This window comes from Bombyx mori, chromosome 23 (assembly GCF_030269925.1).
Source record: "Bombyx mori chromosome 23, ASM3026992v2".
Classification (NCBI taxonomy): Eukaryota; Metazoa; Arthropoda; class Insecta; order Lepidoptera; family Bombycidae; genus Bombyx; species Bombyx mori.
Window position 1 is genome coordinate 10,016,579 of NC_085129.1, and position 12,328 is coordinate 10,028,906.

General features: G+C 36.1%; 1 protein-coding gene across 1 annotated transcript; it reads left to right on the top strand.

Annotated features, from left to right (window-relative positions):
* Positions 1-2,407: 2,407 nt before the first annotated feature.
* On the top strand, positions 2,408-7,215 carry hJHBP (hemolymph juvenile hormone binding protein). Its single transcript, NM_001043609.2, is given in 5 exon segments — positions 2,408-2,502; positions 3,270-3,498; positions 4,750-4,874; positions 5,719-5,871; positions 6,866-7,215. Coding segments are annotated over 5 exon segments (732 nt in total). The 5' UTR covers positions 2,408-2,441; the 3' UTR covers positions 7,030-7,215.
* The last annotated feature ends 5,113 nt before the right edge of the window (positions 7,216-12,328 follow it).

Here is a 12,328-nt window from a genome sequence, read left to right on the forward strand (position 1 = left end):
TTTTACTTCGAAATTTGTCTGATAGCTTAATATAATATAACACACAGAAAATCGTTGTTCATATACATTGATGAACTTATCATAAACACTATTCATTATTTTATATGAGGTAAACACTGTCATTACTGTTCACTAATTACGAATTATTCGCACTAATAACCCACATCTGATACACGTGTACACACGTAAAGACCAAACATTTTAGTTCAAAAACAATCACTAATTGAACAAATTATTTGATGCTTTTCTTTTAGAAAAACCTTGATTATTTAGGCCCCATAGATTTTCATTCATGACAAAACATATACGATACAAATTTGTTGTTGCATACTTGCGAACATCATTTTTAACCCGTAATGAAGAATTAAATAGCCTTTCTATTCGTATAACACGGAACACGGATGGACATAGGACACCTCTCAATAAACTGCGATTATGCCTAATTTCAAAACTTGCTGATAACTTTTTCCTAAATAAATACTTACTTGACACATAATCACGACCGACTTTCACGTCAAAGGACAATAGCATCGTGTAAGCCGCACAATTTGTAAATTTACGCGTATGTCCTGCTTATTTCTGCTGTCATGGTTGGCAACCACTTAACATCGGATGGACATAATATTCATCATCATCATCTTCATTTCAGCCTATCGCCGTCCACTGCTGAACATAGGCCTCTCCAATAGATTTCCAGTGCGACCGGTCCATTGCCACCTGCATCCAACGAGACCCAGCGCTTTTTACTAGGTCGTCGGTCCATCTAGTAGGTGGCCGTCCCACACAGCGCTTGCCAGTACGTGGTCGCCACTCCAGGATCTTTCTGCCCCATCGACCGTCCTCTCTTCGTGCTATGTGGCCGGCCCATTGCCACTTCAGTTCACTAATTCTACGGGCTATGTCAGCAACCTTCGTTCTTCTACGGATCTCCTCATTTCGGATTCGATCACGTAGAGAAATGCCGAGCATAGCCCTCTCCATAGCTCGCTGCGCGACTTTGAGCCTTCTAAAAAGATCCCTAGTGAAGCACCATGTCTCCGAGCAGTAAGTCATCACTGGTAACACACATTGGTTGTACGCCTTTGTCTTAAGGCACTGAGGTATTTTGGACGAGAAGACGTTGTGCAGTTTACCGTACGCTGCCCAGCCGAGTTGGATCCGTCTACTGACCTCTCTCTCAAAGTTGGACCTACCTAATCGGACTGCCTGTCCTGCCATGTCAGTCCGAGTACAGGAGCATTGCACGAAGGAAATTCCTGTAAAGAGAGGAGTGAGACAGGGAGATGTGATATCTCCGAAACTGTTTATCACTGCTCTGGGGGATTCCTTCAAGCTTCTGGAATGGCAAGGACTTGGCATCAATATTAACGGCGAATACATCACTCATCTTCGGTTTGCCGATGACATCGTGGTCATGGCAGAGTCGCTAGAAGATTTAGGGCGTATGCTCGGTGACCTCAGTAGGGTTTCTCAACAAGTGGGTCTTAAAATGAACATGGACAAAACAAAAATCATGTACAATGTCCATGTTGCACCCACCATAGTTACTGTTGGGAGCTCTACTCTTGAAGTTGTTGACGACATAATATTGCTCTCTATTTAATAATAGTAGCGTGAATTGCTATAAGCTTATACCTGATTTTTAATTGTAGCCTGAGCTAATATGGAAGACAAATATCTCCACCCAAACTAAGACGAAAAGTCAACATTATAATTGTGTTGGAATAAGAGGCTATCACCCTAAGAATACTATAGACAACAGCTTGTCTATCTGACCACGGCCGGAGGTAAGCATTTACCTATCATTGATACTAGAGAGATCGAGAGATTTCGAAGACACTTCGCAATGCGTGTGAAAAATTAAAAAGCAAATTGTTCTGAAAGCTGTATGACGCTGCCGAGTCACCGATCAAAGTCATAAAGCGAAAAAACTCAACTATTTATATAAATAATTTTTCTACTTTATAATTTTCTTTAACTGACTCTGTGCGTTTTGTTGTGTTTGCTACTTCCGAAATGACTGAATTAAAGTAGACGCGATTAGTGATGTTTTGAGATCATTGTGAAATAAATGTTTTGAGATAGGTAAGCTTAGATTTAGCATTTTAAATTAGTTAATAAAATAAATATAAAATAAAAGAATTCTAAAACGCGAATTCATGCTTATAACAAAAACGTTTACGACTGGCAAAAACCGATGAAAATACAAAATAATAGAGCAACAATTTAAATAAATTTGTATAACGGTGACTTGTGAGCGTTGTATATGAAACTAAAGTTAATTATATGCACTGTTGATAATTTCTGACCTGTGCTTGATAACTAAATATACCCATTATTCTTTATTTGTCATTATATAATCAGAATCTATATAAACATGTGATTAATTTGAATCCATCAGTTCGATGTCAGTTCCTCATTAGGCTTCACGGGACATCAAAATGGCTTCTTTGAAAGTATTCCTGGTTTTTGTGTTTGCTAGATACGTGGCTTCCGATGGAGGTACGTGACATTCGTTGGTGATAATGTTTTTTTTACTGTTACAATTATAGTTTTGTTTATTTTGTGACAAGTGTAATCTAAAAATTTCAAGCAAAAATTTCTGTGTGGTTAATTTCACAGGAATCTAGATAACGTAGTGCAAAAGTCACGATTTTATTGGCACGTCCAATAACAACTTGAATTTAAATTATTATTAATTTGGGTTTAAATGAAGACAAATAAAACATTATTTTTTTTAACTTCGAAAATTGAAATTATAGGCTACAAAGTGCTTCGTATATAGAATAAAAGTCAAAATGCTAACTTAGAGAAAGAATGTGGTTGATTACGCTGTGTTTTACTGACGTCAAACTATAACTTTATCTCATTACAATGCTAAAAAGTGAAACTGACGAGAAAATAGCTACTAATTAATTACCCGAGCCCTTTAACTTATCACAGCTTAATTCTACTTTCCACTTTCTCGACAGGAAGTTGAAGTCTCAGTAAATTCGGATTAACGGTTTTGCTTTCAAGGGTCAAAAAGGAACATGTATTAAGTGCTTTAACACAGAGAGAAGTAAGACCAAATATTTTGAAGATTTTACCAAACTATAGTTGATTTAGACTATTGTAAAGGGGAATACATTTTACGATGATTGATTGCGTGTTTTTATAATTATCATATTATCGTTGCGAGCAATTTTTGCAAATTTACAACACTCCACTCCAATTACTTACTTTTATTAATATATGCTTATTGAATAGTCTGGCTTTCGATGTTACAGATGCTCTTCTAAAACCCTGCAAACTTGGTGACATGCAATGCCTTAGCAGTGCGACAGAGCAGTTTTTGGAGAAAACCAGTAAAGGGATACCACAATACGACATATGGCCTATCGATCCACTAGTTGTGACGTCATTGGATGTAATTGCTCCCAGCGATGCGGGAATCGTGATACGCTTCAAAAATTTAAACATCACGGGTTTAAAGAACCAGCAAATATCTGATTTCCAGTAAGTGTATTTATTTGTTTACCAAAGCATCGGTATTATTGCAGAATTGGTATTAATATTTTGTCATGTATTAAAATGTACGGAGTGAAATTAAATGTGTGCCTATATTGATCACAAGAAACGCAGAGGATTTGACAGTTGATTATTATGTTAGTCTGGTTAACTACAAACGCTACTAATGAATGAAAAAAATAAGGTTTTAACTAATCGGGTTACCCACAAGCGCTTTCAAGCAAACATTCTTGTGATGAAAACGTTCGTTTGGTTTACCTGGGTAATAATGAATAATTAATTTAATTCTATATTCTTATAAGTACTTACGTATGTAAAGCAGTTTCCCATACTGTACATACAATCTTAGCTTGGGGCCTTATGTAATTAGTACCCATTATTTTTTAATTCATTAAATACTAAACTGCCCGAGATGGAACTATGCTGTTAATATAGAAAAAGAGTCTTGTTGACTTCTTCAATTTAATATTGTTTCCCCACTTCATCTTTTTAATGATTAAGATCTACACTTTATAATTTCGTAATTCAGTCCTATCTGTCAAAGTGGTCTGGCCACCTCATCCAAATGAACGTTAAACTTTTCTCACTCAATCTCTAGTTAGAATTTATTCTCGTCATGCGTACCAAAAATATGCACATACGTAATATACACAAGCGGACTTCTCGCGTGATTGTCTTATCGATCTTGAATTAAACGAAGGAAGTCGTTAATTAGGCCTAAAGGTTGAGCGCCCGGTGCGTTGACTATGTTGCTTGTCAAATGCGGCAGGTAGGTATCAATTTATCACATGCCAGTGAATAAATTTTCTTCTCCCCTACCTATTCGTTGGTAGCCTATAGGGCTATTCCAGCTACGGCCGAACGGGTAGGTGAGCTTAAGGGGTCAATCTCAGAGAATGTGCAATAAAACGCACGCTTTTTTTACAGTAAAAAATATATTTTTTTACACTATTGTCAATTTAAATTTATTAAAATTTATTTTGTATTTTTTAGTTGAATTTTATATAAAGCGTGTTTTTTAGTTTTTATAAACTATAATTTATTAAATACAATATTACTATGTTATGTATAAACTATATGGTCCGAATCAAAATATGAAAGTGAAACTTCAAACCCAACGAATTAAGGCTTCAAACAGACACACTTCCATTTCCATTTACAATTGAATTGATAGTAAATCAAATAAACTAACTAGCAGTCCGAAAGACAAAGGCAACTTAATATAATATTTCATTACAGAATGGACACTAAAGCGAAAACGGTGCTGCTGAAGACGAAAGCCGATTTACATATTGTTGGGGACATTGTAATCGAGTTGACCGAACAATCGAAGTCCTTCACAGGACTTTACACGGCCGATACAAGTAAGAAACTGCTAATTAAAATACATCACAATCAAAACAAACAAAAAAAATTAAAAAGTTTTATTGTTTTTTTAGAGAGAGAGTATAAACCCAAACACAATTAGCATATAAGCCAGAGTATAAACCAAAACAGATTTTAAAATTATCAGTCAACAGGCAGCAGTGGGCGGGCGGTCTTATCGCTAAAATCGATCACTTACAGAAAACCATGTTTTTAGAGAAATTATGAAAAAGATACCACAGGTATTGTAGCACAACAAGCGGTGTGCTATTAATAACAATATTCAAAGTGATCAATTAAACTAGACCAAACATTTAAACACATTATTCAGTAATGGAGAAAAATAAATAAATATGCACTTACAGTGTGTATAAATCACCATATCACTTAAACACCAATAAATTCACATAAATATAATAAATCAACAGTTTTTTAATCATCACATTTTTAGTCGGTTATGAAACTTAAGCTTGTGTGGTTCTGATGGCTGAACCTTAGCGGTACTAGATCTTTATGGTCCGTAAAAATCCGACTAAAACCTAAATTACGGTAACAATATCAAGATTAATCTTGATACTTTTATTATTATATGTGACATGTCTAGCATAAAGCTAAGTATGGTATATTATGTACCTACTATGCAAAATACGCCATGTGTTTGCTCTTCCGAGTTTTCACGTACTAACGAATCTACAAATCTTCTTATAGTTTATGGACCATTGACACAAGCAACTTTTCCTCCGGGGAACATGCAACGTGTTTGATTCTTTCTCAATTACAAATTTAATGTGGTAGAATTTGCAGTGCACGTTCAGTTTGAATAAATCAATATGAATATTTCAGATGTCATTGGAGCTGTCAGGTATGGCTACAATTTAAAAAATGATGATAACGGAGTTCAACATTTTGAAGTCCAGCCGGAAACGTTTACGTGTGAAAGCATTGGAGAGCCGAAGATTACTCTCAGTTCAGATTTGAGTAGCGCATTGGAAAAAGGTAAGTTGAGACACTACTCAATGAAAATATGATAAAGGTGACAGCGTTGCTTTAAGTGTAAGCATGGCTTTAACATTCATTATACATACCACGTTAAGTCTGTCAAGTGCGGGAGAAGGCATTCCTAAGCATCCAATCATAACAGATGTTCTAAAGCAGTGAACTGAGCCGACCGTTGGATCAATTATGAACAGGAACCGGTGCACTACACAATTACTTTCAATGATCTGCTGATTAGTTGACGGATATAGGGGGGTACTCTATTTCTTATACTGTTACAAAACCATGCGTATAAGGTGATAGGAATTGAGTCAGCGAGGCGCATCGCTTTTCTTAGTGCCAAAAGTCTGCGTTTTTCCCAAAGATCAGAAACCGTTCCGACTAGGGGAACGAGTTGGATATTACGGTCAAAGATCAAGGTCTAAGGTACCAAATGAGGTATTCATATGGGCTGGATGCCGCATTTTTTGGCTGTCCTTAGGTCATTTTCGACAAACCCACAGCGGGAAGAACGAAGTGCTTCCACTTTTGTGGGAATAGTGCCTAATATTCTATAACTACTCAGATCAGAAGCAATCGATTCTTGGGGTCTCTCACAGGCGCAACAGTTTGCGTATATTCTGTATTGGGGACGTAGTCAAGGGTTCAAATCAAGGAGCATCCCCCTGGTATTCAATATGAGCTGGTCTTTGGACCTTCTGATTGCCAACTGCTGCGCCTTTTTGTTAATACTTCGCGAAGCCTGACCTCCGCCTCCACAAGCTTTGGATCTTTTGTCATTTAAGGACTACATGCTGTACGTGAATGATAAATAGCAATAAATATTGTGATCTTCTGCACCTTATAAAAAATATAATTTGAAAAATAAAATGTTACAAATTTCTAAAGCATAGCTAAGTATAACATAATATTTATCAAGGAGCTAAGGATTAAGCCATCAGTGCTTCTTCCATTAAAATGAAATAATCAGATTTTTTTGGTATTTTTTCCACAGATTCCGGTAATAATTCCTTGGAACCCGATATGGAACCTTTGAAAACGTTAAGACAAGCAGCTATTTGTAAAATAGCTGAAGCGTGCTATATCAGTGTCGTGCACAACATTAGAGCTTCGGCCAAAATCTTACCCGCGTCAAGCTTCTTCGAAAATCTTAATTAAGTTTTAAGAATTGTTTATTAGACTCCACTTTCGTATAATTTGTGATTTTAATATTCATTTATAATCTAGCCTTTATATAAAAAATACGGTTTATTATTTTCACTTCTCGTGATTCTGTAGAATTAAAATTAGGATCTCTAACGGTATTTTTTATGGATACAATAAACATAATTTACACTAAGTTTACATAGTAAAATATATAGAACTTGATGTTTCTTAAACAAATAACTCGTAAATCTGATAAAAACTTAATGATAAAGAAATGTGCTTTCAACTCTAATACTTTTAATTCATGATCCTACTATTCCATTAAGCAAGCTCTGTAACAAATAAAACAGAATGAGCCAGAAGTCTTGCCTTATTGCTTATTCTTATCAATCTTGAAGCAGCCAAACATTTCTGTGGATAACAAACCCCCTGAAGTCTTAGCTACGACCTAAATTCGATATAAAATCAGTTTTGTGGAATGAAGGTAATATATTTGAAATGGAATGTAAAGTAATATTGAGCATAGATAGGTACTGGTGGGAGGATATTATATCTATTGACTGAACCTTAAAAAATCATACTTGCAAATTTTAATCTGAATAAAAGATGCTCTCTCAAAATATTATGTCTATAACCTATAATCCAAAGAGTTTCTGTTTTATTTATTACAACACTGGCCGACATAATTCAGACAGACAGAAAGTAAGTATTGTACTGTTTGACGAAGCATGTTGCTGATAACTCTATTTCTGTAATCTGACGAAGCGTTTTGCAGATAATAACATGTACTTTTAGGTTATTAAAATAATATTTTTTGTATTAATTCAGACAGCTATTCTTGTACAACTCTTTACCAGACAACAAAGTTTGAAGTACATTAATTATCTTTACACTCTAAGTGTGTGTAAAGAAACGTTTTAGTCAATATTTATGCAAAATTTAAGTTGTTAAGGTCAAATAATATAAAAAAAATACCTATAAATTTCGCAAAACATATGAATCATTAAAATGGTATTCTAAAAACGTTGTTATTTTAAACCATTCATAGCTTTGAAGAAAATTAAGCCCGCTCAGGAATCCTTGTTGAGTGAATGCTTATAAAATCACGTTCCACGAACGTTCCGAAACAAAGAATAACGGACCTGATGAACCCTTTTCTATTTATTCGGTTGAAAGCTTTGGCTGTATCTTTATACGCAGGTTTTTTTTGAATATTTTTTTATAGCCAGAATTGATATTAAACAGTGAATTATGCAAACGGTTTCCGGACACGAAGCAGCCATACGCTACGATTTGAAGGGTGCGGCTGCCGCCACACGTAATAATATAATGAAGATTTCGATTTTATATTATTACGTCCGAAATAAATTTTGTACTATTAAAACAAATCGATTAAAAGACACGATGTTCTCTTTCGAAATAATTGGCATATTAAGTATTTTATTAGTGAAACTAGCAGTTGAACGTTCACAAAGTATTTCATGTAGCTAAAATTAGGGAAACATCGCTTTAAGTTCAAAAAGAAAAAAAATGTACAAAATATTATCCAAACATATTATCAGTATATCATTTACATTACATATTATCATACTAGGGGAACACAGCATTTCTGTTACGATTCCAATCTTATGTTAACAATTATTTTTTTATCGTCGTATTCTGTCCCTTAACTTATGGTGGTAGCAAAGTATCCGAATTTCATTTTCTTACACATAAAGTAGAAGTCACTATTGTGTAATTTAAGAGCTATGGAGAAGACGGATAGGCCTCCAAGCCGACAGGTATGACTTAGCAGTCATGCCTTCGACTCACTTCGCTTTCTATACTATCGCTAGGATGTTATTAAATAGTGGTCCTTAGCTGCTGCCAGTATTATTAATCAGTCAACAAAAACTGTTTTTTTCAACAGCTACAGAACAATGCGTTTTATTTAATTTTAGTATTAGACGAGATAGGGAGCTAGATTCTGGACACAACTATAAATTACTAACAGCTGCTACCGATGAGTACTAGTACATGTCACGAACATACAACCCTAAAGGCGCTTAATGTTTCTGGTTCTAAAGCGTATAATCTAGGAGTATATGTCACTTTCGATTCTGCAATTTGAATCACATTTTTGCTATCAATAACTAACTCTTATAAATCGTATTATATATGCTTCGTTGATTTTCTTTACAGGTGACCCATGGGTCGGGAAGATAAATCTGAAAATAATGTTAAATAATTTAATTAAATAATGAAATTTTACTAATGTCGCTAAAAGAAAGGATATTGCACGGAGATTGCAAGCACGCTTAACACCGGGTGAACCGGTATTAGCAATATAAAAAAAAAACGTACGTAGTTAGTTCTATTATAACAATAAACAAAAACATTATCTGAAATTTAAAAGACACATAAATTTGTTCGCTTTTATATAAACATAAAAGTCAACAACCTTATTTCAGTAGTATTATCTATACCTAGTCAGGTCATAAATTCTGTCACATGTTTAATGTAAAATAATTGAAACAAGTTTATTCATTATGTATCCATTCATATACCAAAATGAACTTAACAAAACATAGATTCTTATGACACTAAATTTTATTCAAAATGATCTCCGTGATTTTGAATACAGGCCTTCAATCTGCGCGGCCAGTCGTCTATCGCAGCACGAACCAGGTACATGTCAATATCGGCGGCTGCCTTAATCAAGGATGTCTTGAGTGACTCCAAATTGGGATGAGGCTTTGAGCACGCCTTTTCCTCCAAGTGTTGCCATATCTTGTAATCTAACGGATTCAAATCTGGACTAGAGGAGGGCCAGTCTTCGTGCCGGATGAAGTCGATTTCACGCGCCGCCAGCCAGTCTTGTGTGCTCTTCGCTCTATGAGCTGGCGCCGAATCTTGTTGGAATACCCAGTGCCTGTTATTGAACATGGTATGAGAAACAGGTTCCACAAGGCTCATCAGGACTGCATTGTGATACACAACTGCATTCGTTTTTACACCTTTCTCACAAAAATGTACCTCAGTTAAGCCCCAATAAGAAACTCCCAACCATACCATGAGCGAGGATGGATAATGACCTCGTTGGACACGCGGAATACGGTTGCTCGCTTCTTCACTACTGTGTGCGTACACCTTATCATTTTGTTTGTTGTAGCTCTCTTCTACGAAAAAAATTTTTTCATCCGAAAAAAGAATTTCCCGATATTTTTTTCCCGCGTACCGCTTCAACAAAGCGCGGCATCTCTTCAGTCTCAGGTCCATTAGACGAGCATTCAAACGATGTCCTGTTTTTCTTCGATATGCCCGAAGCCCTAAGTCTTCATTTAACACCCTTTTCACCGTGGTTCTGCTTAACCCCATCTGAAGGGCCAACAGTTTCTGCTTACGTTTGGGATTTCTTTGAATTCGCGCCTTCACAGCTTTTATCACTGCTGGAGTCCTAACAGACCGAGGGCGACCACTTCTTGACCTATCATCTACACTAGAGTCTTCATTGTATCGTTTGATGGTACGATAAACGAATCTTTTGGTTATATTCAAATTTTTCAGTATGTTAAAAATTTGAATTGGCGCGTAACCGCAACGATGCAACGCAATAACTGCAACACGGACTTCTTTAAGCGTCCACTCCATATTTAAAAATGAGTAAAATTCTAAAATTCTATACATTTTTATTTTCATGAACAATTCGAAATTCGAATTCAATAAACTTTTTTGTGGCCAGCATTCTAAAAGAAAAGTTTTTACTGTGTGACAATACTTATGACCTGACTAGTTATATATAAAAGAAAGTCGTGTTAGTTACACTATTTATAACTCAAGAACGACTGAACTGATTTGGAAGGACATAAGATCCTTTTTATCACGTTCGCGTGGGACGTGACATAAAACGGGGTATAACAATACGCAACTGATATGGAATAATAAAACGCAACTGACAGCTAAACGTAATGTAGTTTATAGTAGAATTTTGAAGTTAACTTGTTGATGTGTTTGTTTTGAGTTTCTATTAGTTTATTGTGCCGAGATAGGTAATAATTAAGAAAGCCATGCCGCGATTAACACGATCAAATCTTTCCCGACGAAGCCGTAATGCAACTAGGATTCGAAACATTGCGAGTGAACGGACTGAAGATAATAATTATTTATTTATTTAAGGATTACCGACAGGGTTTACAGTAAGACATAAAATAATATTGACAAGTATAGAGCAATTGATAACTGCAACTCTAATTAGAGGCAATCACAGCATGCATTACATTAATATATTAATAGAGATTTAACAATACTATTAATAATAATAATAAATTAAAAACAAAAGAAAGACAACAAGGACAGTAATACCCGAGTACTCAGACCAAGGCTGAGGCTGAGGTTCAACAAAAACTTTTTATAATTTTGTACTTAAATATTGGAAGGGAATCGCCAAATATGTCAATATAATATATAAAAATAACAACAAAAATACATGGCCAATAAAGAATCATTAAAATGAATTATCCAAATAAAAAATTGATCTTGATAAAATCAAAAGTCTGCTTATTTATTTCCTCTACGGCGGAACAAAGTTCGCCGGGTCAGCTAGTATAATATAAAAAGAATAAGTTACATACTGAGAATCGACCTCTACCTACATCAATATGCACATTATGTCCAGTTTCGGAGTCATTTGGAAGGCAAAGCCAAGTTGGCGTCCAAAATGCTGGGAGTCCTCAACAGAGCGAAGCGGTACTTCACGCCTGGACAAATACTTTTGCTCTATAAAGCACAAGTCCGGCCTCGCGTGGAGTAATGCTCCCATCTCTGGGCCGGGGCTCCCAAATACCAGCTTCTTTCATTTGACTCCATACAGAAGAGACCCGTTCGGATTGTCGATAATCTGGAACCTCTGGATCTGCGGAGGGACTTCGGTTCCCTCTGTATTTTGTACCGCATGTTCCATGGGGAGTGCTCTGAGGAATTGTTCGAGATGATACCAACGTCTCGTTTTTACCATCGCACCGCCTGCCACCGGAGTAGAGTTCATCCATACTACCTGGAGCCACTGCGGTCATCCACAGTGCGTTTCCAGAGGAATTTTTTGCCACGTACCATCCGGCTATGGAATGAGCTCCCCTCCACGTTGTTTCCCGAGCGCTATGACATGTCCTTCTTCAAACGAGGCTTGTGGAAAGTATTAATCAGTAGGCAGCAGCTTGGCTCTGCTCCTGGCATTGCTGAAGTCCATGGGCGACGGTAACCACTTACCATCAAGGTGGGCCGTACGCTCATCTGCCTACAAAGGCTATAAAAAAAATGTACAATTCACATCAGT